This window comes from Biomphalaria glabrata, chromosome 3, assembly GCF_947242115.1.
Source record: "Biomphalaria glabrata chromosome 3, xgBioGlab47.1, whole genome shotgun sequence".
NCBI classification, from domain to species: Eukaryota; Metazoa; Mollusca; class Gastropoda; family Planorbidae; genus Biomphalaria; species Biomphalaria glabrata.
The window spans coordinates 29,089,394-29,115,494 of record NC_074713.1 but is presented as its reverse complement, the minus strand read 5'-3'; the positions used below and the strand labels follow the sequence as shown (position 1 = coordinate 29,115,494).

General features: G+C 33.6%; 2 protein-coding genes across 15 annotated transcripts in view; one reads left to right on the top strand and one right to left on the bottom strand.

The window, feature by feature from the left end:
• LOC106055488 (CSC1-like protein 2) overlaps positions 1 to 14,741 on the bottom strand; it is a 32,279-nt gene extending 17,538 nt beyond the window's left edge. For 4 of the 9 annotated variants that reach the window (XM_013211763.2, XM_056024395.1, XM_056024397.1 and 1 more), the window contains exons 1-3: positions 14,648 to 14,740; positions 1,984 to 2,217; positions 547 to 629 (exon numbers count right to left, since the gene is read on the bottom strand). In XM_013211763.2, the coding sequence (XP_013067217.1) occupies positions 547 to 629; positions 1,984 to 2,136 (236 nt within the window). In that variant the 5' untranslated portion in view covers positions 2,137 to 2,217; positions 14,648 to 14,740. Of the gene's footprint in view, positions 1 to 546; positions 630 to 1,983; positions 2,218 to 3,808; positions 4,068 to 6,258; positions 6,283 to 6,370; positions 6,532 to 14,647 lie in introns of those variants that run through there. The other 5 variants (XM_056024391.1, XM_056024399.1, XM_056024392.1 and 2 more) reach the window with 5 other exon arrangements.
• Positions 14,742 to 14,766: 25 nt separating this feature from the next.
• LOC106055476 (U11/U12 small nuclear ribonucleoprotein 48 kDa protein-like) lies at positions 14,767 to 23,458 on the top strand. Of its 6 annotated transcripts, none has more exons than XM_056024402.1 (8): positions 14,767 to 14,854; positions 18,236 to 18,380; positions 19,355 to 19,471; positions 20,879 to 20,945; positions 21,223 to 21,276; positions 21,452 to 21,634; positions 21,845 to 21,978; positions 22,576 to 23,458. In XM_056024402.1, exons 2-8 carry the CDS (start codon positions 18,240 to 18,242, stop codon positions 23,314 to 23,316), a joined length of 1,437 nt encoding a protein of 478 aa, XP_055880377.1. In that variant the 5' UTR covers positions 14,767 to 14,854; positions 18,236 to 18,239; the 3' UTR covers positions 23,317 to 23,458. The 6 variants fall into 6 exon arrangements, with proteins under 6 accessions (XP_055880377.1, XP_055880379.1, XP_055880375.1 ...); XM_056024404.1 differs by having other exon boundaries at positions 14,830 to 14,848; XM_056024400.1 differs by having other exon boundaries at positions 14,854 to 14,971.
• The last annotated feature ends 2,643 nt before the right edge of the window (positions 23,459 to 26,101 follow it).

The window sequence follows — 26,101 nt, the reverse complement described above, 5'->3', positions numbered from 1 at the left end:
TATACTGAGTGTGTTGAATTATGAAGTGTTAGACTATCAAGAATCAACTGTATTTATCTCAGATAATTAATGAAATTTTCAAATTAATTTTCAGCCTTGATTTAAAACATTTCAATGACATTAGCAACAATTTCAACTGGGTGGAGAGAAAAATTTTTTAATTAAGTAGCTTTTTTAAAATAATGAATTTTAAGAAGAGAAAATGACCATATAACTGATATGGGAGTTGAAAACAAATGAAAAGAACTGGAATTTTAATATAATTGTGTTGGATCTCATTAAGTTACACAATACGAATGGCATGTTTCAGTGAAAGCTTTCAAATTTGTATCTACCGGTACTAAAACAAACAAACAAAATGAAGCAAATATTGTTTACAAATAAATGACAAGATAAAGAGAAAAAAATGGCAGAAAATACTCAGACCAACAGTGTTACAACATTGAGATGTGACATTTAAGAAAAATTACTTTTCAATAACACTAAATTGTGCACAAGCCATACGCTTTAAGAAAAAAGGAAACACTTTCAACCTTAAATACTTACTTTTCTTCAGTTCTGTTGACAAGTGCTAGCCTTCCATAGTCCCAAGCAATCTTGCGCAGTATGGTAAATAGCAAGAGAAGGCACTATAAAGAAATGAAGAAAATAATTAATAAAATTACAGATAGCAAGTAAAAAAATGTTGAAATGTTCAAATACATTCTAGCAAGAAAAACATAAAAAATAATTTTAAAAAAAAACAACAAAGCTTAAACAAGTTAGTTTAAATCAGTCATGTAATTAAGTTTTTAATAGATCTAGACCAACAATAATAAATCTTTGCAGTTAGAAATATTTTTACCAATTTTTTTTTTTTATCAAGCAGAATTTCATGCCTTTAACTTGCTCAATATGCACTTGTCTGGACCAGTTGGGAAAATAGAGAGAGGATGGGGGGGGGGGGGGATATCTAGGTGAATTTTACTGTAATCTTTTTTTTTTTAAAGCATTTATAAAAAAAAAAGTGGAATGACCTGAATTCGAACTCATGACTCAAGCCAACTCAAGCTGACAATTTTAACCACTCTGCTTGTGAAGTGTGTATGAAAATAGAAGATTGTATAGTTATGTATTGTTTGTTTCAAACTTTTTTAAAGCAACAACCTATAAAAGGGGACTAATTCAGCTCATACTACCACCTCAGTCAATTACAATTTCTTCCTGTTTTTGTAGTTAATTAACTAATTGGTTCATTTTTTTATTGATTATTGTGTTGTCAGGTAATAGAAATAATTGTGCTAAATTTCAGCTTGACCCGAGATCTTATAAACCTTTTAGCAGACTGAGTGACAGAGTTGATATAAGCTTTGTAAAAATGATCTACTGACAGAAATAAAGGATTGAATAGCAAGAGGCAATAAGGCAAATACCACTTACTTAAAAGCAAAACAATATCAAAGAAAACAAAGAAAATTTTATTAAAAAAAACTTGATAAGACCAATAGCCATGTATTGAAGTGAGACCTGAACACAACAGAAAATCTGTTGAATACTTGGGAAAGGAAAATTCTTTGAAAAATCTATGATGCTATACAATATGAAACTTAATTAAGCACAAGCACTAACTAGGAGATATACCAACTATATAATGCTTATTGTATACTCAGTGAGCTATGGCCCAATCACTTTTGTAGACCAGTTTTTGGAGGGGTTATATCTGTGAGAAGGTTTCCATGCTGCCTTTTCAAAAGCAATTTAAAAAAAAAAAGGTTGTTCAAGTCTGAATTAAAACTTGAGTTTCTGGGATAGTAGGCTGATGTGCCTGCCACTGAGCTATTCAAGAACTTATAAAATTATAAGGTTTTTAGCCTACTGTTAGTTAAAAATTTAAAGTGAACACCCTACTTTACTCAAGGCTTATCTCCTTTAAGTTTTGTACACTCAGACAGTGAGTTAATATGATAAGCTTTGTACAAAAGGGAGCTGCTTCCTTGTACTTACCACAAAGACAACAAGATTGATGATCAAAGTGTCTGGAATGCCATTGTACTTGTCATACAGAAAGACATGGGTCGAATTCCCATATCTGGCAACTTCCTCGCAATTTGGAGACTCATTGGAAAATTTAAAAGGGCTCACTGTTATTGAAGACATAATTCTGTAAGTGGACTTTTGAAGATGCCTCTGGCAAGCTTCTATGTCAACAACATTTACAACTTTGCTGTATTAGTCAACCTGTGGAGAGATAAACTACCAATAATTATCTTGCAGTTAGAGCCTCTTACAAATGTTATTATTCTATTTAATAATGTAAGGAAACAATACAAATATTATTTTAAGCTACCTCTGTATATTTCAACAAATGCAGAGCAATTTTTTATTATTTTTTTAAAGATAAATATTATGAAAACACTGGAATATACAAATAAAATAAAATCTTGAACACAGAACAAAAAAAATGTTTTGTGATAATACAGTTCAGAAAATTTAGTATTATGACCCCATTGTCTATTAGCTCCCAGTTACCAGTCTATGTTTGGCCTAAATTAGAATGCTTCCTATCAAAGTATATTTTGATCTAATCAGCGTAACATTCAATTATTGTCTCTTGAATTTAAAAGTTTTTTACATCCTTCAATGGAATCACTTTTTTCAAGCACTCTAGAATCTGCACACACACACACACATCTCTGTAGCTCAGCACTTATAGTTCTCAAGCAAGAAAAAGGTGCCTGCCCCACCACCACCAACTCACCACACACCTATTTTCCATATATAAATTGAAAAATTCAGATTTGCAACATATCAATATTTAAAAATAAAATGAAAAACTCTTTTTCAAATATGCCTTGTCTCATATAATTCTGAAGTGAGTAAGATCATAGCTATATTTAATCCTTTAGAGCTCAAAGTAGGTAAACTAGAAACAATGGAAAGCTATCCAATAACAGCTTCTCATTTTTACACGAATTGATCAGCCTTCAAAGCCACCATAAATGATGGTCTTGGTGTCATTCTGGTTTTTCCGACAATAAAAACTTTGAGATAAGTGCACCCTCAGGAGATTACTAGTCAAACTTCCAGGCTGATATTGAGGCAATCACTATAGCATTGCAGACAGTTGAAAAAAAGCTGTATGACAGAATACAAGCACCACCAAATATTGTCTTAACAGATTCACAATCCACTCTTCCATCAACTAGCAGCACCTCATTTAGCCCAAGTTAGTAGAAAACACTAATCAATATAATCCATCATATAATGTATAATGTCAAAATTTAATTAAACAGTCAAATTACAATGAATCCCTGGGTATATAGGCATGAGAAATGAAAAGACTGATAAACTATCAAAGGCAGGGTCATTCTTGGAACAACCATACAGACTAGTAAACTACCTCACTCTCAAGTCAATGTTAGCCAGCAATCACTAAGAGCAGTGGTGCAATCAATGGGCATCAGAAAGCACAGGCAGAGCTATGTACAATCTTCCAATTAAGAACAGGACACAAACCTTTATATTATCACCTTAACAGAATACCCCCCACACACACACACACACACACTCCAGTGTAGACACTGCACCCACTCTTAGTTAACTCTGTGAATCATATCCTCTTTGAATGTCCCATTTAATCCACCTTAGGCAGACCCTACTACCACAATATCCCAACATAACCAACACTCTATATGGCAGTGCTGAAAATTACTAGTTTCCTTGGCCTACAACTCAGCAGCAAAAAGCTGGCTAAAAGAAGAATCTAGATCTAAATTATTGGCTAATTTTACTCTAGGTGGGGAAACTTCTAAAGTACATGGAGATTTACATCTGAGATTTACATCTGAGACCATTGAGTCAAGCTTCCTTGCCAGCAGCCCATTCGTTTGCTTGAAATTGATTAGTTGCCACAATAATAATATGAAGTTAACCTTTAAAACAAGAAAAAACAAAAATTCTTTTTAGAGAAACAAAGCTTATATTAAGTGCAATTGTATGAATTAGTTTGGATCAGTCATGTAATTATATGAATGGTTGACCAAGACCTGTAAATCTGTGCGATCTTCCTTCACTTTCACCTTTCCCTTAGTCTATTGGATCATTGGGGCACTTACAAAAACTGTCATTAACCATCTTTCTCCATTCCTCTATGTCCTTTGCCTAGTATAGAATTTCATTCACTGTCATTCTTTGATGTTGTCTTCCCATTGTTTTCTGTCTTCCCCTTCTTCCTGGTACTATTCCCTGAAGGAAGGTCTTTGCAAGCTCTGAGGATCTTGTGATGTAACCATAGAGTTTACATTTTTTAGTGTTAGCTGGTCATACAACCATGGGGCATATAAATCTGTGTGATAAGAAATATTTTTACCAATAGTTTTTGTCTAGCTTTTAGTTTTCTCACTTGTGTGGGCCAGTTGGGAAAGGGAAAGAAAGGAGTATCTTGGTGAATGCTAATCATGATTGTTTTTTAAATGCATTAAAAAAGCTGTTCACTAAGGGCTCAAGATTCCTCAAGGGGACTAAGTCAACTACATCTGTCAAGTATGATTTTTTTCCCTTGTTCAAGATACCAAACAAACAAAAATTTATTACCAATAGTTAATAAACTGTGTTTTTTTTATATTTATTATTGTGTTGTCATGTAAAAGAAAAAAATTTGCAAAATTTTAGCTTTTAACCCAATATTGGATGTGGGAGAAATAACATGCACATACTTTTTACCAAACAGACAGACAGAGTGAGTTGATATAAGCTTTGTAAAATTTGCAAAATTTGACCTTGAACACTTAGGCAATTGTGAGGTTCAGTGGCTAAGTGGTAAAGCGCTTGGCTTCTGAACCAGGGGTCCTTTTTTGGGTTCGAATCTCATTGAAGATTGGGATATTGAATTTCGGGATCTTTAGAGCGCCTCTGAGTCTACCCAGCACTAATGGGTACCTGACATTAGTTGGGGAAAGTAAAGGCGGTTGGTTGTTGTGCTGGCCACATGACACACTCGTTAACCGTGGGCCACAGGAATAGAAACTTTGCTTACTTCCCTACAGATGGCAAGGTCTGAAAGGAGAACTTTACTTTGGCAATTACAAACAAAGTGTGTGTATGTCTGTGCGCGGTGTTCAAATGTTTCTTAGTGGGAGCTGAACGACTTCACAAGTTGCCCTAGAAATTATATACAATCTGGTAAACACAGTCGCTTTCCTACAGAAAAAAAACCTAGATCTAGTTATTGACCTCCACGTGATCAGGTGGAGACTAACAGTTCCTGCAGTGAGCGGCAGAGATCTAATCTAAACTATTTTTGTTGAAATAGAACTGACGTTCAAGTAGTAACAGCTGTTCTCTAACACAAATAGACTTGTTGCTATTTAAGAGAGTTCAATAGATAGTCCATGTAGGCCTCTGACTTTCTCTATCAAAATGGGGACATTTATCTGCCTTGATTTAGTACCATAGACTTCTTTTGGATGCTTGCCTGATCGTGTGGCATGCGCTTTGGGCTGTCGTCTCGATGGTCTCGGTTTAAACCCTGCCCGCCGATGTTCCGCAGAAGGTTTGGGCTTAAATGCAATAATCTTCAGTTCTGACGGAAGATCTGAGACATGTAAAACATGCATTGCCCTACAGCATGTGAATAGATTGTTTCCAATGTGTAGGCCTATCTGTCCTTGCTATAAAGTTTCTTTGACTATCTAATCTATGATTTTAACCAGTTTTCTACTGTAACACTGTTTATTTGTTGTGTATGTTTCGGACGTTCCTAGCGCACTCCTCCCCGCAGGACGGCGAGGCTGCGGGCTATTCAAGCAGATATACTTATGTTGGACATAGATCTAGCGTTGCCTTGCGTTTAGCAGCAATGATTGTTAAGTGATATCTTTGCTCTGGTGCAACAGTTGAAAATTTTTGCTCTGGTTTACAGTTTAAAGTTTACTTTAAACCAAACATCTCTAAGCAAATAAACCAAACTCTCGTTCTATTAGGACTACTAAAATAGATCTATTGCATAGGGATGATTTGATAATTAACACAAAATGTAACTACTGAATCCAAAAAGTTCATGATCGTAAGACGAAAAGTAAAACAACTCAAATATCCCCTTTTCCTTTCTGGCCGTATCTTATGAATTCCAACTGATCGATATTACTATAGTCATCAGGTCACAGTACTGCCATGAAGTAAAATACAAATATAGGGCAACAGTAAGTAGAACTGGTGTTGATGTCAGACAAAACAACAAATCAAGCCATTCGCCAAACTAAACTACCATTGCCGTCTTACCACTAAAACAAACAAGATAAGAAGCAAGAAATATTGCAGTAAAACCTTGAGCAAGCTCATTTCTGTACAAGCTTCAACAGCATCTGACTCCATCTGGAGATTGATAAGTTACCTTATAGTAGACAGTTAACACGGCAGCTAATTATCCAGTCAACACAAGCCCATGTTGTCAGAAATGCACAAAGAATTGAAGTTGTTGAGCAGAAGGGAGTGTTTGTACTCTCACGTCTGCTACGATGGCAGCAAGGTCGTATTGATTTTATCAGACGCTCGTAGGACAGCAGAAAGGGGAAATTGTTTCCAACAGTGTAACACGCGAGTGAAGGGGCGGACACAACGTCATAGATTTACAAAAAATAAAATATTCATATAGTAGAAAGCGGCTTAACTTTGATGTGCGTCTGCTGCATTACAGAGAGCTCTCATACATTTTCTGAAAGGCCGGAGTAGCCGTCAAAACATAAACACTTTTTCATATTGATAACATTCAGCGATATTGGCTGATCATTAAAGAGGTTAATCAAGCCACCTAGTGCTCAGCAGCACCGACAGGGGGGGGGGGACAGGGTAGAACTAAGAGAGAGCTCTGAGATAGGTCGCTGACTAGTTCACGAGGCCGGCGCCCAGTAAAATAGGAGCCGGAAAAGAATAGAAGGTCTATCTTTGACTACTTAAAGTTGAATCAACTACTCTATCTCTAGTGTATATATATAAATTGCAACCTGCGATCGCAGCTGTGTATCAAGGATTGGCCTCTTTAGTCACACAAGAAGTTGCAAAGGGAAAAGATCGTCTCTCGAGACGTAAAATGCCAGAGATATATATATATTACCTTTAGGAAAAAAAAACACTACTCTATAGCTACGTTCAACTTTAGGTTGATCAGCCATTTTATAGCTAGCAACTTTAGGGTGAATCAACAACTCTATTCCTAGTAACATTAGGTTGAGTCCACTATTATTAGGTAACTTAGTTTCATCGACTACTCTTTCTCTACACTTTGGCGTGAAATCTTAGAGGCTCCTCAATCTCTTGCAGCTTTGGATGAAACGTAATCTTATGTCAAAATATTAAAAAACTTGTTTAAGCAGTCACTTTGCAGTGCTCAAAACTGCACAAACCATAGCAATGATCTTTTAAACACACACATACCATAGCAACACGTCCTTTTACCTTCACACCGGATACACCGAAAGTTAAAGTTTTTTCCGCCATGTAGGAAAATGTCCGATGTTAAAATACCAACTCATTGAAGTGCCTGTGTACCAAGAGATTTCATCCACTGCTGTACGCATTCGTTTGAAATTTTGTACACAGGATCCTTTTATCTCTTAGGTGCTTGCTAACACACGGTCTGGACAACACAGATTCACAGCCTGAACGCTGCAAGCTTTCTATTAAAAAACTTTGTATTTTATTTTTGGTATTTCCCAAATAGGCCGCAGTCTATTAAAAAGCTTTCATAGAAATCTTATCTCATCTGTTTTCATCTTTCCCTTGACTTTCGCTGTATGGGTGACCAATACGACATAACCAGCTCAGCTTTCGTCCCTTCACAGTATTGAGAGGTTCTTCCGATTTGCCAGCCAGAGTGTTGAATGTAAAAGTACAAACTCTGTCTTCTTTTATTGGTATCTGGTATACGCAGCATTTTTCTGTAGCATGTACTCTTGGACTTTTTCTTTCAGCGTTCAGTGTCGAACTTTCACAACCATATATGACTACAGAGACCACTAGCAAAGAATAGGCCTACAGTTTTTATTTTAGTGGGAAGCTGATTTCGCTCTTCCATATTTTCCACAGTTTGGTCATGGCAGCGGAAGAAAAGCTTAAACGAGTTTTTATCTCTTATTATGAAAATGAATGACTTTAGACCTGTTTCACTCACTTCCATAGTGTCTAGATGTTTAGAAAACCTGGTTAAAATGTTTCTTCTGAATGATCTTTCTAGTAAATTGGACCCTTTACAATTTGCTTACCAAAAGGGTAAAGGTGTAGACGATGCCATTCTAAATATTTTAAATTGCGTCTTTAAACATCTGGACTTACCTAACACTTATGTAAGATTGTTCTTTATTGTTATTGATTTCTCATCAGCTTTTAATACCATACAACTTCATTTACTTATTGAAAAAATGAAAGCGTTGAAGATTAGTCCATATATAATACTATTGGCTAATGAATTTTTGACCCAGACACCTCAGAAGGTTAGGGTAAACAATGTAATATGAAATGCACGCATAGTAAACGCAGGGGCATCCCAGGGGGCTGTGACATCGCCATTGTGGTTCAAGTTGTACACCAATGATTTTCAATCCGATAGTCCTTTTTGCTCCTTCACAAAATTCGCTAATGATGCGGCTCTTCTTGCCCTGCTCTCACAGAGCTCAGACGTAAATGAGTATTTCAGAGAAATAGAACACATTGAAAAATGCTGTAAAGATAATTTTTTATTATTAAATGTAAAAAAAAATGATAATCGATTTTCGTAGGCAAAAGAAGGAAAATGATCTTGTTTCTGTAGCTGGAGAGATTATTGAAATAGTGCAAACTTTTAAATACATTGGTAGTATCATAGACAATAAACTAAATTTTACTGCAAATACGGATTGTATCAGCAAAAATGGGCAGCAAAGATTATAATTACTGAGAAAACTGGCTATGTTTTATCACGCTCACATCTGCAATATTTTAAGTTTTATATAGTACCACTGCCTGGTATGGCAATCTGAGCATTAAAAAAAAACTTCACAGTCTGAGCTTAAAAATAAAGTTCACAGAATCCTAAATGCTGCTGGTAAAATCAATGGCAAAAAAACAAACCCCATTTGTTTGAGACAAACATCCATAGAAAAACTAAAGATTCTAGAAATAAAAAATCACCCTTTGGGTCAGGATCTTGTGATTTTACCATCACAAAAAAAGATACAAGACACCAATAGCAAAGACAAACAGACACAAACACTCTTTTGTTTCCCTGGCAATCAAATTATTAAATACAAACAATCTGATATAAACTTTTCACATGTAAATTATCATGGAGTCATGTGTGAATGTATATATTTTGTTTTTTTATAGTTACAATATTTTGCTAGGTGTAATGCACAAATTGTAAGACAAATTTCCTTACGGACAATAAAGATTATTATTATTATTATGTTTGACCCTAAGTATTTAAATGAGTCAACTTCTTCAAATGTCTGGCCACTCAACTGTATGCAACATCACGTAGGCCTACTATCTTCCATCACAATTAGGATTTCGCTCTTTTCAGCACTTATTTCCATGCCATCTGCTCTAGCTACAGCATCCATTTTTTGAAGTAAGATCTTTTACCTGGTCTGCTTTTTTTTCAATGTGGTCTATATCATCTGCAGACCTGAGATTGGAAATAGGCTGCCCATTTACGGTGAAGCTAGGAGTAAATCCTTCCATTTCCATTATAATATGTTCCAGAAATAAGTTTAAAAGATCTGGAAAGAGAATGCATCCTTGAGGCATTCCTATGGAGAACTTTCTCTGATTTGTTTTTTTTTTAATCAGATTTTCTGTGGTTTTTGTCAGCGTCCAGGTTTCACTTGCCTATGTGACTACAGGTCTGATGAGGGTTTTGTCAGCGTCCAGGTTTCACTTGCCTATGTGACTACAGGTCTGATGAGGGTTTTGTCAGCGTCCAGGTTTCACTTGCCTATGTAGGCTAACTACAGGTCTGATGAGGGTTTTGTACATGATTTTCTTGGTCTTTTTAAAATTCTTAGCTATAAGTTTGCTTTTAAGTATGTGTTGTATGATGACAAAGAGGCAAATATCTCTTTCTCTCCATATTTATTTTGCTTGTTCGATAGAATTATTCATTTTGCTTATTTGTATATCACTAACCTGTTATGATTAAACTTTAATAACTTCTTTTGTTTGTAATCCGAAAATGTTATATTCGGTATCGAATTATAGGGAAATACAATACAATACAAATTAACGTTTTTAAATACAAAAATCAATTTAGTTTAATGGGGTCAAATCAACGTTAATTAGGAGAGAAAGAGTATACAATAGCTAAAAGTCCGTGCATGGAGACTGGAGACATAAAGCAAAGGATAGATCAGAATGTGATAAAGCAGGCCAGTGCCCTCCAAGGGATGTAGCGCCACTGGGATATATATATATATATAAAAGCAGTAAACACCAAGGCTTTATACTGTTTACTATGGCCACATTTTAACAATCTCTTTAACATACACTATCGTACACATTCACATGAAATTTCGTAGACAGGTTCTTTTTACCTCAAAGGCGCGCACTATAAGAACCAGCTATGACAAATTGCAATGGAATTGTGACAGCATCCCAAACGAAGAGTTAAGAGACAGGGTTACTGCAGCCATTGAACCCCACGTTGACCTGATAACTAGTGTAAATAAAAACACACACAAAGAAAAACAACGGAAACTAAATTTCTATGGCCATATTACAAGGTCTTCGAGCTTGCAAAGACCTTCCATCAGGGAACAATGCCAGGCAAAAGAAGAAGAGGCGGACAGAGAAAGCGATAGGATGACAACATAAAAGAATGGAAGGGCCTGTTTCTGAAAGAGGGTCTATCCAAGGCAAAAGACTGAGGAATGAAGAAAGACGGTCGACAAATCTTGTATGGTGCCCCAATGGTCCAACAGACTAAGGGATAGGTGAAGGGGAAAGGTGAATTCTACTATCTGATGGGGCATCTAGAATTATACTTTGACTTTATTGCAGCTTAATAAAAATCATACTTTTCACAACTGGTTGTAGGAAACAAAAGTACCGATAAAATAACATTTACTTGTTTTGAAATGTTAAAGTACTCTTCACACAAATTCGACCAGAAATTTTATAATGCGTACAATTTGCAGTTTGCATAGTCATAGGAAATCTTGCACACATCCTTAATCTTCGGAATCAAAGAGTGCCATTAGAGTCAGAATAGATAAGTACAAAGTCCATAATGATATTGTTCAAGTTTGCTTTTACTTTACAGAAAGAGCAAATAAAATCAATTTTATTTTACAGTATACCGGTACATGGAACACCTATAGAAAAACTGTCAAAAAATGTTAACTCAAACTCTATGGCCACATCACAAGGTCCTAAAGATTCACAAAGACCATCCTTCAGGAGACAGTACCAGGAAGACGAAAAGAGTAAGAAGAAGCCACGGGAAAACAACATCCTAGAATGGACAGGCTCGTTTATGAATGAAATTCTAACCAAGGCAAAGGACAGAGAGGAATGGAGAAAGTTGACAGATCTGGAGTGGTGCCCTAATGGTTCAACAGACTAAAGGATTGGTGAAGGTTAACTACCTATAGACAAATTAGAGTTAGCTTGCTTCTAATATAAAAACAAAATCAATCTTAAAATTAAAATTGTTAAAAACTAAGCTGTGAAACAAAAGACATTTTTTTTGGTTTGTGATGAAATATTATTTCAAAATTGTGTAGTTATGTAGCTTATTGCAGCATAAGGAGCACCATCAGTGGTTGGACGCTACAAACTCTTCATAAGTAATATAGAATATAGAAAATCCAGGTTTATCCACTATTCACTTTTCAAGTTGTGATACACAGGCAAGATCTTGTTAAAATTTTAGCCCACAATTTCATTTCAATTTGAATCTAATTATAAAAATTCTAAATAAAATACAAACCCATGTCGAAAATAAGCTAATCTTTCGACAGTTTTGTGAAACAAATGATGAGCAACGTATTAAACTCTTAATTTAAACTGGGGTTAGCTACATTTCAAAAGGGAGTTTTATTGCTCGTTTTATTAAGCTCTTTAATAAAATTTTGGAATTATTTCAGAAGCAGGAAGGTTCATCAGTTGGCTATGACTTAAAGTAGGCTAAAAAAGAAAAGATTATTTTTACATGGTAGGCATCTAACGCAAAATGAATGAAACCAACCTTTGACTGCATGGAAAGAAAATGACTTTCATTGATTAAATTGTATTTTTATTGAGATATTAAATCTATTTTAAAGGATTTAACAATCTCACATAACTTGTTTGTTGACAAATTAATTACTGCCTAAAGACATCAATGTTTTATGCAATTCACCTAACAATGCTCTATATGAAAATGTTGATTCGCTTGTAGGATGTAATAAATTTGACAAATTTAAATATCTGTTACTGATGTTCAAGATGAATCACAGGAACAAAAATAGATTAACAAAACTATGTCTTCAGTAAAAAGAATGTTAACATATGAGGCACAACAGAAATATGGCTGCACTTAAATGTTCCTGTAAAATTCCAAAACTGTGGTCGAAAATGGGAAATATTTTTAGCTTTTCCATCTCAACATACATGATTAAACTGAATTTAGTGTGTAGCAAACTTAAAGAGTAAGTAAAGAAATATACTGGATGTCGTCACTAGGCGAGACCTTCGCCTTACTTTGGATAATATAAAGCTTGACATTTCTAATATTGTCAGACTGAAGAAGGAACATGGCTCCTATTAGCTTAATTTTCATTTTTTAGTGAATTCAGCAATAATAATAATATTATATTTAAAAAAACTAAATTTACAATTAAACCTAAAAATAGGAGGCCATAATATTCAATAATTTAATTTAATAAGGATTTGAAAGAAAGTCATGACAATGAGATTAATTTTTGTTTGTATTTACAATAAGTTATTTCAGTGGCGTCACTTTTTATTTAAAAAATAAATGTCAGTGCCTAGATACCCAAACATGTTTATACACAATTAATATATAAATGTATAATAACAATAGTTTTTTTCTAATTAAAATAATTTTGTTTGAAATCTCATCAAAATGTCCAGAACATTCTTTAAGTTATATCTCCACCAAAACATTAAAAAGTAGTTTTATCTATATACCAGCTGCATGAACATGAACTCTGCTTTGATTTAAAGAACTGTTTTCATCAAAGCTATTGAAAAGCACTATAATATCAGGAAGTCTACCAATAGTCAGTGTGATCAAATGACAACATTCTTCAGACACTAAGTGTCCCAAAGAAGAATATTAGGCTATGAAAAATGAAAAACATTGACAGTAGGACTTACAAAAACAAAACTACTATGAAATTATTGCTATCATTGACGTTTAAATAAAACAAAAATGGAGTGACATCTTGACATCTAGATATCACAATGTTTCTAGCAAAGCAGAATTAGACATTTCATTAGCCTATTGACAATGAGTATTTATTGAATAAAGGGAATTTCCATGTGATTTAAAAAATGTGTTATCCAACTATGATTCAGTATTGAAAGAACACTTATAAGACTGAAAAGCAGAGATACACAAAAACTCATAAAATGAGTTTTTAAATGGAGACATAAAGGTTACAAGATACTTCATATATCTAGCAATTAGGTCTCTAGAAAAGGAAATATTAGAAGATATTGGCTTCATGAAGTAATTGATAATTTTACAAGTTTGAATTCAGAAAAAGAATCTTTATTTGCAAGAGCATTTTATTAGTTCTTGTACAATTTAAAATGTTTCAGTTTGTAAGCATATTTTTTCTTAAAGTTTTGTACCTTTAATGTATTTTAAGAAAGTTTAAATAGTTTCAGACGTAATTATTATCAGGACAGTATAATGAAGAATATTTTCTGTAACAGCCTTCTTGAGCTGACCTTAGTGATGCCACTGAGTTATTTGACAATTTTAGTTTAATAGTTATAAAATTAACAATCTGTTAGCATGAAAATTTATAAATAAATGACATTTTATTCAATTTTTTTTTTCTCCCGCTTCTTGGTATGATTATTTTTTTATTTAATGTAAATGATACTAAATTGTAACTAGATTCTAAATGTTACTAGATCAGTAGAGGGCTGAGCTGAGTTAACTTAGTAGATCAGAATCAGATGATCATGATCTCATACTGAGTCTGATTCATGCTCAACTCTCATACTCATACATAGAACATAGATCTAGTTAGTATACTAAGTACTAAGTCGTAAGTAAAAGTATAGTCATGAGACACAAGACAGATCTAGATAAAGATTTCTCTTAGAACTTCTAATCTAAGTCTAAGTTAGTAGGCTACTATACAGTAGTGAGTAGATAATATATCTAACAATCTAACTCAACTAACTGACTAACTCTAACAGTAACAATTTAAACTAGATCTAGATCTAGTCTAGTAAACAAGTAAGTTACGAACAGTGTCGCAGTGTCAGTAGAGATAACAGTTACAGTCTATTTTCCAACTATATAGTATAATATAGTTAAACTGTCTACTAGTCTAACTCGATATCTTAATTTAATCCTAGATTGCCTAGATTTAGATCTTTCTTACTTTCTTATGATTTAGATCTACCCTAAATCGTTTAATCTATAGATCTACATAGATTAAGTCTTAGTAGTCACCTCAAGTGGCGGCTCCAACTAAAGTCATAAGACAGTCGATATGTTTTTAGTAGATCTAGATTGTATATCTTAATCTTATCTATAGATCTAGATCTAGATCTAGACGTCTAGATTCTAGATCAAGATAGTCTTGTTTACCAAATTTAACGGAACGGAATTACGACTAAACTTTTTATTTGTCACCGGAAGCTTGAACTACCGGTACAGGTATTTCTATTTTTGTTGAATGTATTGTAAACAAAACAGTGAAACTAGATAATCTTGAGTCTAACTTAGATCTAGTCTAGATCTAGATATAGTGATCTAGATCTAGATTCTAGTAAGGTAGATCTAGTTTAGATCTAGATTAGTAAGAGTAAGCTCTCTATTTTACGATCCCACTTTTGCCAACTTTTGGTTATTTTGTCTTGTATTTATCAGTATTAGATTTTAGATATATATATATATATATATATATTAGATTCTTATATTAGGCACACCGTATTCGGGAACTAGGTCAAATTTTTATTTTATTTTTTTATTTGGTGACGGTTTAACTTACAAAAAAAACTGAAAGCAGATTCTTATTCTGCAACTAAAGGACTATAAAAATAGCTGTGTTTCTTTGAATTACCACTCATAGTCAAGATTTTATTTTAAAATAAACAGGTCACTTCATGCTCCTATAATAAACGCAGTTTTTGTGCTTTCTCCTTCAGCACACATCGAGCACCGTTAAGAAACACCACTATGTTATTGCTAATAAATTATATCTGTGTTAATTAAAAATTATTTAGATTGTATTAAAAGAAGTAGATTCACTTCTGCAATATGTATTTATAGTATATTGTCTCTCTATATATGCCTACCTATATAATCTATGTGTAGAAACAGACAAATAAATCTCTATAAATCATAGATCTATAAATTAATTATTATAATTTAATAAACATGATATTTTCAACTAGGCTACATGTATTCTCTGTCTCTTTCTTTTAATTCCCATCCAAGGACCCTCTTCTTTTCATAATTTGGATGTTCGTTTTGTTACACCTTAACATCCCCTCCCTCCCATAGATGCTTATAATTCTTTTCATGACTCTCTCCCCCTTCCCTCCACTGCCTGTATGATAGGTTGTGACACTACACGCTTAGTGTATACCTCTCCTCACCACCAGCGCTCGCCTGGCGTGATCACCTGCAGTGGGCATGGTCTCTGGCTTCAAATTAGCAGCCCGCACTTTTTCTTTCATTCATAAATTATATATTCTAGATTTCTCGATCTAGGTCACATTTATTTATTGAAAAAAATCATAGATTTATTAATCCCAATAATATTTCTTATTACGATTTTGCCTTGTGCACTATAGGAGAATGTGTTTAATTCATTATTATTCATTGAAACACCTCCTTTTTAAATTTTATTTAACAGCTAACAGTATGAATGTGATTGGAATGTCTTTCTAAAGATGTTTGAAAGCTTATTTTCATAGATCCATCAGCCTACGATCAAACAGGCTCATAATATAGCCTTCATCCCTTATATGGGTATGAATTGCCGGGGAAGGTTTAAACAATAGCTTTACATACTTGGTTACCGAGAATCTAAAAAACTGCCATCTGCTTTGGAAAAGCGGAACAAAAATACAGGAACTTATCTAAAATTGGACATGCACTGTCCCGAAACATCGTTTTTAGCTCCAAACATAAAAACAAATTAATTATAAACAAAAAAAGCGACGTGTTTCTTAAAGGAGATTTTGATGAGCTGTGCCTAATATAAGAAGCTACTATATATATCTATCAGGGATATGAAATAAAAAAAATATCTTTGAAAAAACAATTTTTCGTTAGTACATCATTAAAATACTTTGAAAGAACTTTCCAATGGTGTATAAATTATGAATGTAGGTTAAACAGTTAGAAAGTTATGATTTTTTTGTGCCAATTGTGATTGTGAATGTTCAATTAATTCAATATCTTGAATATGTGAATGTCACAATCATCACAATGAGATGATAATGATTGTGACAATCACATTGAATTCAACCTTCAATGATTGATAAAATTGATTGTCACTTACTGAGTTACTGTGACTTACTTCACTTAGATTTTTTTAGATCTAGAGACTAGACAGATCTAGAATTTAGTAGAATCTAGGCCTAGATCTAGATATCATCTATCATTCATTCATCATTGGCCTCCTTCAGTCATAGAACGACTATGGTTCATCTCGCACACTTCCTCTTGTGGCTGTGGAGCCCTATTTTGGAGAGACACTCCCGTCCACAAATATCGCAGGTTAATGTGGCTTTTGCTTCGGTGGTAGAGGAACTGGCCATTTTTCGCATTGTCCGTTTTTCTTCCAGAGCTGAGGCCCATGTTCTTTCGCTATCCATAGCTTTCTTGGTCACTGTCTCTCTCCATCTGATGCGGTCTAGAGCTATGTATTTTTAGCATTTAACATTTTAAGATATGTAATACACTAAAATTAATATTCCTGTGATTTTTGTTAATGTTATTTAACTGTAAAATTAACATTATTCTGTAATATTATTTAAAGAGAAAAAATATGTTTATAACATTCATGACAACCCCCCCCCCCCCTTTTTCCTGGCGATGTCTAGATCTAGAATAATCTAGAAATTCTAAGGTACACAATCTGACTTATTGGGGTTATGACCATGTCCTAGTAAAAAATAATGCCCTAAAATCAAACATATAATTAAATAAATTAAATTGTTTCTTTCTGTGGCTAAATAAATTTATAAACACAATAAAGGAAGGATTCATTTGACCCACTTGTATAGCCGGTAGGGACAAGAGGATTGGCTGGGCCCAGTCATGTGACTAACAAGTGACATCGTGAATGACGCGAAGGAAAAAAACAGGGCTGCGCAAGCAATTTGATTGGACCAAAATATTTGGTTAATTTCAATCAAAAGCCACTGGAATTGACAATACTTACAAAAAAAAACAACTAATTATACATATAGAATTGGCAATTGATATTACTATTTTAAAATAAGATTAGTTAATTTCAAGAGTTATTTGAGAATTGAAATTGTCATAAGCATATGGTATAAAGACATTTTCACTAATTTATATTTAATTTATAAATATCTTTCTAAATAAGACAATTTTTACTTTGCCTGATGCAGAAGTAGTCATTCTGTAGTAGAAAATGAAGAATCAATGCCTGTATTTGGAACTTTGCAGGTTACATATATATACTTGCAGTATGCGTGGCTCTGCCTGTTGATTTATTCCCAGTCTTTATATTGTTTATTATTGGTGGAACACCCCTTCTTTTTCTTTTTTTTTAAATTTTAATAAATGTTTTAATTTTAACAATCAACCCAACATACTATAAGTTTTTTCAATGCTTTCTAATTAGACTGCTGCATTTTGGGGAAATACTGAAAATAAAATATAAAGGTTTGATGGAAAGGTTGCGTTTTTTTTTTTTGCTAATAGTGGTACAAAGGTTGCAATCCTGTCAAAAGCAATTCTTATTTGGGTAACAAAAATGAAGCTTTTTTTTGTTAATATGTTAATTATCATTTAAATAATGTTTGTTTTATAGCTAACAACTTTATTTTCGTTTAGAATAATGGAAGAAAAGATTTCTAGTGAACTTCTCAATGAAAGGAGACAATATGTGGAGTCAGCTCTATCTTTTCTTGAGGCAGAAAGAAAGAAAGTGAATGATGTTCTTGAGAAACTAGGTCTGTCATCAGAAGAGCTTCTTAAGGTTTGTTTAGAAATCTACTTTATTCTAAAGTATGAAGTCCTTTATGACAATGTTCTAGATTCTCAAGGTCTATTACAAATACTTTTTAAGAAATCCTAAATATTATTAGAAGAGGTCTTACTGCTTATTTAAAAATTTGCTTGCCCACTGAAGAGTTTTTTTTATTCTCTCTCCCCCCACCCCCCTCATATATATATATAGATATAGATATATATATTGTTTGTTATGACTCTACATTGCGCACTTTCATTAGGTGCGAGACTGTGCACCATGAGACACAGGACAGACACGAAAGGATAGAGGAAGTTAAAGATGGCCAAAAATTAGAGGAGAGATGAAAAGAAGGACGCTTGTGGTGTGATTAGTTTGGCTCTAGGTCTAGTTTCTTATTAATGATTAAATGTTCTATTTTATAATCCTTTTGTTGAGGTTATTTGGCTAAGTTACAGCAATTTATATATGAGGGAGGGAGGGAGCTTTGCAATCCATGGACTAAATACTCCTTATCAGGCCATGTTTCTCCCTTAACACTTTCAGTTTGCAGGCTTTTTCAGTGCATGGATTCAAGGTTTGAACTCTCTCCCCATTTATTTCAGACAAATAGCATGCTTCACTACATTGAAGAAGAACATTAAGACCTATTTGTTCAAAAAATTTTTAGGCTAGTTTGTCTTCTTATCTTATCTTATATAATACAGACATTACTTCAAAAAAGAAGATGAGGAAACACTTGTGTTTTTATCCGTTATGTTATTATTGCGCCTTGAGCCTACATTATGTTTGTTAACAGCACTTTTTAAATATAATTATTATTATTATTATTGTTAATCTATGTAATAGCTAAGTAAGGCTTAAATTATTTAGCTATAATTACAATATCTTAATAAAAGGTACTTCTTTTTGTTATCTAAAAAAAATGTGTAATATTATAATAGTATTCTTTTTTTTTTCATTGCTAAAAATTTGTTTTATAGACTGAGAAGAAGCAAGTTTGTCCTTATGATAATAATCATATAATGCCTGAGAAAGCCTTGAAGAAACATATTGAAAAATGTAAGCTATTGACAGCAGGACATCAGAAAGATGAATTGGTTTGTAGAGTTTATATCTTGTAGTCTTAATTCTTTTCTATGGCTTAATTGTTTGCTATTGTTTTATTTGGTTAATTTTTTACTACCATATTTTGTGCACCTCTAAAGTGGGTGGGCAAACCTTTTGGAGTGTTAATACTACTTGATTATATGAAGGTATAAACTTCTGGTGCCATCACATTGCCACCATTATTTAGTCAGTTTTTTTTTGTGACCAAGTAGAGAAACTAGGTCTAACCCATAAAAGACTCATGTCTGTATTGTTATTTGCAGAAAAATATTATCATGATATTGGCTACACAAATGCTATAGAAAAAAAAAGACATCATTTCAATTTCTTCTAAATTATATATATATATGGCTCCTTTTGTCTCGAAAGGCAATGGATGCGCCCAAATGAGTCACTGGTTTTGGTTTAATCTTGAGACGGGGCAGAATCTGGTGTGACTAATCAAGCCAATTCTAGAACGGCAGACTTTGCCACAATTCATACATGTGTATGCCTCTGATTCAGGGCTAGCGGACAGGGCAGCTTTCTTTTTTTCCCTCTTGATTAAGGCTGCTTCAATTCTTTTGTTCTCAGCAAGGGTTGTCCCAGCACGCACAGTCTGTCTCCATGCGCTCCGGTCTTTGGCTATGTTTTCCCACATACTTTCGCTGATGCCTGTGGCTCTCACGTCTCACTTGCAGACATCTCTATATGTTAGTCTTGGGCGGCCCTTGGGTCTGACTCCTTCCACAAGCTCAGCATATAAGATATCTTTCAGGATTCTACCATCTGGCATGCTGGTGACATGTCCGAGCCAGCGTAATCTTCTTTGTGTCAGGAGAGCATACATGCTGTTCATATTGGCCAATCTCAAAACTTCCTGATTGGAGACATGGTCCCTCCAAGAGATGCCCATTATGCGTCTCAGGCAGCACAAGTGGAAACTATTTCTTCTAAATTGAGGGGTAGTAAAATATGCTAAAGAACTCAAAAACCAAGCATGATTTTTTTTTATTAATAAAGTAGTTGTTTTTTTTTTATACATATTCTAGTCCATCATTTGGGTCAGAATTTTTTTTTTCTTTCTTACATCCCTATATCTGTCTTATTATGTCAAGTGCTTCTTGTGCAGAAAAGAATATGTTAAATTTAAAATACTAAAATTTAAAAAAAAAAGTTGAATATAGGAGGGGGGAACCTTCCCCTAACACTGTCATAGTAATATAAATATATTGATTAAAAAATGTAGAAAGTATGACATCAAGGTTTCAGTTTATACCATGAAAATTGAACTTCTCAGAATAAGGATATTTGACAAAATCTAAACAAGAAATTTCTTTTCCTGTGATACATAATATAACACAACTTGATTTTATTATTTCTGGACCAAAGTTATATTTTCTATGTAAATTTTTCAGCCATCACTTCTTCAGGATCTAGACTCATTTTATTCCAATGCAAACTCAATACTTAAAATTGTAATAGGTAAGTGTTTGGTAATTCTATATATGCATTAACAATTCTGCTTAATAAGCTGTGAAGTCATATATATTTTTAATAAAGTATTCAGAGATTGAGCCATCAAAAGATTCCATTTGAGGCATGAAATTCTATAGTAAAGTAGAGCTAGCTTTAAATATAGCCAACTGTGAAGCAAAGTATATACTTGATGAGGATGCTTGAATAAATATAATGAATGCTGAGTCACTTTCATTGAACTAATGTCTAAAGAAATGTAACTCATATCACAATTATTTTTCAGATGAAAATTTATTGAACAAAATTATTTGGGACCATAGCATTGCTACTGGCCAAGGTAAGTGTACATTCCTAGGTTAGTATTCATTTTTTTTTTTAACTTTCTATAAAATGAATACATTTTTAAATATGATATGTTAACATAGATGATAAAATAATGTTCTACAGAACCAATATCAAATGTCAAGTAGTTTTATGAATTAAAAAAACAACTTTTGTGTTTATTTTTCAAGTGTACACTGGTCATCGCAAGATGCCTATCAGTCACATAGATGAAAATATTGTGCTGACTCAGGAAGATAGATTGGCTCTTTATCAATATGTAGTACGAGGTTCTCATGAAGCTGGCAAAGTTATTCCAGTTGACCGCAATGATGACTTGCTGACCACTGATTGGGGTAGCCTTGTTAAAAAAGGTATTTAGCTGATAAAATGTAATAGTGTCTATTTTAGCTATACATCATGATTCTGAAAAATATAGAGAAGATAGTTAAGGGGATAAGTTGATGAGTCATATGAGAGATAAGCAGGTCTCACCCTTACGATCTGTGAATAAAACTGTCAAAAAACATATTGTGTTATAAGTCATCATAGTGCCTGTTGGTGACAACTTTCTTAAATTTCAGGTTTACTGGATGAGCAGAATAACAAGCAGTATTCTTCTAAACTTGAACAGCTAGCAGCTCTCAGGGACTTGAAGAGAAGACGTCAGAGTTACAGAGCTAAGAATGTGCATATTACTAAAAAGTCTTATACTGAGGTACAATTTAATCCAATAAAAAATTTATGAACAACTTTAAAAAATATGCTCTTAGTATTTTTATTTCATTATTTCCCTCAAGTTTAGTTTTTTTTTTCACTACTAACCTTTAGTTCTTGACTCATTTAAACTTGATGAATTAGAGCCTACTGTACAGTTTTTAATTATTTTTGGATGGTTATAAGCTCATTTTACATAAACTAGGATGTTAATTCAGGATTTAAGTGCATCCTTGGGTCCACCCAAAAACATTATTAGGGGGGATACAATAATTATTAGTCATGGTTCTGTCCACATGACACCTTTTCAACTTTTTTAACTCATAGGTCACTTTTAACTGTTAAACTCTACACTTCCAGGCCAATGGGCTTTTTAGGGCATTGTATCTCTTATTATTATGTAGACTTGAAATATTTTAGTAGTTGTATGAATGAATCTTATAAATAATGAATGTGGATATCTTCTGGCTTTCTTATATAAATGTTATGTGTACAGCCTAACCTTTGAGACTTATTTTTATGTTTAATTTTTATGTCTGCCTTTGAGCTGATAACAAACCTTTAATTTTTCCTTATTGTTATTTCTCCTCTGAATTAGATCATTCGAGAAGTTATATACAATCAGATGGAAATTTTGGCACCAGAGGAGAGACACAAAGATGTTAACTCTACAGGTGGAAAGGAAGAGGATGAACAATCTGAATACAATGCTAACAAAGTTGCATATCCAGATAAAGAAAGAAGAAGAGAGAGTCCTAAGCGAGGATCTAATGATTCCTGGAGGGCAAGAGACGTAGAGAGAAATAGGTCAAGAGAAAGGTCAATTGAAAAAAGAAGATCCAGAAATTATTATGTTAGAGGAAGGGATAGATCTAGAGAAAGAAAAAGATCAAAAGAAAGAGATAGGTCATGGGACAGATCCAAAGGTAGAGACAGGTCAAGAGAGAGGAGAAGATCAAAGGAAAAGTCAAGACATAGAGACAGGTCAAGAGAAAGATTCACTGGAGATAAGAGACATGTAATTACGAATGAGGATGAAAAAAACAATGATAGAGATCCCCCTCAAAGCTCATCTTTGCATGGTGATACAAACAACATAGATGCCACGCCCAATGCTTTAACAGAAGTAGGCTTGAATTTATTTCAAGAAATCAAAACAGAAGCATTAGACATTGATACACCCATCTTGCCTTCTAGTGAGATCTTGGCCAATGTCTTGGATAAAGAACCCAAAGCTAGTTCCTCTGATAGTGACACTAGCTATAGACACAAATCAAAACATAAAAAACATAAGCATAAAAAGCATAGTAGAAGTAAAAAGCATAAAAGCAAAGACTGAATCCTAGCTTACAAAATATTGTTGTTTCTTATTGCATTTAATTCTGATTAGTACATAAAAACAACTTTTGTGATTTTTTGTGAATGTATTTTTCTTTTCTACAAATAAAGTTTGTACCGGTATCAGGTACATAATTATAAATTATAATTTTTAATTCATGAAATAAATTAAAGTGCTTTGATAATACAAAAAGTAGCTGAAATTTTGAAATAACATCTTTTTTTTTTTTTTAACAAAAACAAAATCTCATATTTTTAGAATCCTTAAAGGATTAAAGGGCACCCTGTGCCAAATTAATCCTAATTACAATAACCACATCATTTGGTAGAATATTCTGTTATTTTAAACATAAAAGAACTAACTCAGCAACTCTTTTTGTGTAATTGAAGAGAACATATTTTTGTTTATCTTTGTAAAATAAATCTCTGTGCATTGTTAGAATAAGTGAATCCAATGAGATTACATTAAGGTCATTACTGAACTATTAGGTGAAGATAGTTGTGATACATTAAAATCATTCTTTTATGCTGAGAGAAGCAGCAGATAGACAATCAGAATCTTTAAGACAACAATTTATTTTTTTCATGTAAATAATTGAAAATGGGTTCTTAAAATAAAACCAAACTGAAACTAAGACAAATTGAAATAGAAAGCTAATGAAGTAAATTTCCCATGCTAAAACAAAATGAAGAGACTGCTGTTTAAAATATCTAAACATGTACTCATTACACTCGTACCATCTTTGTAAGGCCAAAAGAATGTCATTGAACTCATTACTCTTTGCTTAAACCTTTACAGCTATAACATCATGTAAATATATTATTGTTTATTTCAATCATGGAAGATCAGCTAAAGTTTAACTTATAATTTTGGCATTAAATTGAATTATTCAATTAACAATAGTAAACTTTTAATATATGTCAGGAGAATATTTCTTGTTCATCTATCATCAATCTCTGTCTTTCTACTTATAGTGCTTTGAATTAACTTTTTAATGAATTTCGTTGTTAAAACAAGCGAAGTCCAAAAAAATACTTTAAAAAAAAAAAAAAGCTTATATTAAGAGTATTAATTACTTGTCTGGACCAGTTGGAAAGGGGTGGAAGAAAGAACTTATGGGCTAAAACCTTCTCAGGCTTCTCAAGCCAATGCAGTAACCACTGTACTAGTGAAGAGTCTATGAACATGAAAGATTCTATAGTTCATGTTTGTGTTCACTAAGCCTCAGATGACAATCTATAAAGGGGACTAATTCAGCCTATACCACTTCAGCCAAGTACAATTTCTTTCCCTTGTTTGAGATACCAAAAAAAAAAAATAAGGTAAAAGAAATAATTGTGCAAAATTTCAGCTTGATTCAGAGATTAGTTGTAGAGAAATAAGGTGTACAAACTTTTGGCCAGACGAACAGTCTATACCAGTGGTGCCCAACCTTATACGGCCTGGGGGACATTTTAATTTCCGACACTCGTGTCGCGGGCCACATTAACGAAAGATATAAAAAAAGAAATAGAGACTAAAACATTTTAAATAGTTTTATCACAATCCCATGTATGCTGTAGATCTACTTACACCCATAAGTCAATATGTAACAATGGTTTCAGGCGTCTTGTAACTGAAAGTTTTCCACTAAATTAAGTTCTTGTAAACATTGTGATCATACCCAGAATTTCAGAAATGTGCAAGGTTCATGAGGACAACAAGGCGTAGAAATCTATTGTCTGCATTGAAGAAATTTCTCAAGCAGGGAAGTCTGAACCACGTCGCGGCGCGGGCCGTAGTTTGAGCATCACTGGTCTATATGATCTTTGAAAAAATATCCTCTGTGAAATATCTTTAAATTGTAAACAAAGTAACTGACTATTGGTGCAAATTCCAATGAAAACTTGTTTATTGGAGCTTTGATTTCGAGTAGGATGATATATTGCCGTCTTTAAGCTTGTCTACATTAAATGGGCGGGGTCGTGTGGCTCGTTTTGGTTGGCGATTATGTCGGAGCTTACATTTGCCACTGGCAAGGAAGTGGTCTGAGCCAGTGGCGTAGCTATAGCCATGTGCGGGTGGTGCGGGCCGCACGGGGCATCAAGTTGATGAGGGGCATCAAACTGAGCACAAAATTTCTCAGTAAAAATTGATTGCAAACATTGACATACTTGAACAAACACTAACTACTCAATTTGATTTTAAAATGTATCCTTTTGCCTCTGTGTAAATATTATGGGCGTTGCTCAAGATTGATAAGTCTGGCTGGCGCTCATAGTGCTAGCTCAGACGGAGAAATTGTCTTCTCTGGTTAAAATGGTTGACGACGGTGATCAAAGGGTCCTAAAGGTAAAAATCTGATAATGAAAAGAATCTTGGATATCATCATTCCTTTTCTCTCAAAGCAGAATCTGGCCCCCAATGGGCAACACGAACGTGTTGAAGAAGAATTGTAATGACTAAATCTCTTAAGTAGGCGAATTGTTAGTTGCTATGCAGTCTTAATTTTCTCACCTATTTTAGATTTTAGGCTCCTGAATTAACTGAAATAAACGACGGGTAAAACTTCAAAAACAATGTTCGTCAATTCGATATTGCACACTTAAATGGAAAACATTGATAACTGCTGTTCGGAAAGGCAACGCTGAAGCCATTATTACCTTCAGGGAAAGTTTGTTCTCTGATTAGTGCAGAATATCAAAGAGGTATTGGCTACAATAAAAAGAAGTCAAGCGAAAAAGGTGAAGATTCTGTAAAACACATAAACAGCTACTGGTTGAAATTTATTCTTCCTTGGACGTGA

What these genes read in the sequence shown, in the direction of transcription:
- LOC106055476 (XM_056024402.1), top strand. Translation starts at nt 18,240, where the DNA reads ATGGAAGAAAAGATTTCTAGTGAACTTCTCAATGAAAGGAGACAATAT. An exon ending in CATCAGAAGAGCTTCTTAAG is followed by an intron (nt 18,381 to 19,354) that starts GTTTGTTTAGAA and finishes TTTGTTTTATAG; the next exon opens with ACTGAGAAGAAGCAAGTTTG. An exon ending in TAGCATTGCTACTGGCCAAG is followed by an intron (nt 21,277 to 21,451) that starts GTAAGTGTACAT and finishes TTATTTTTCAAG; the next exon opens with TGTACACTGGTCATCGCAAG.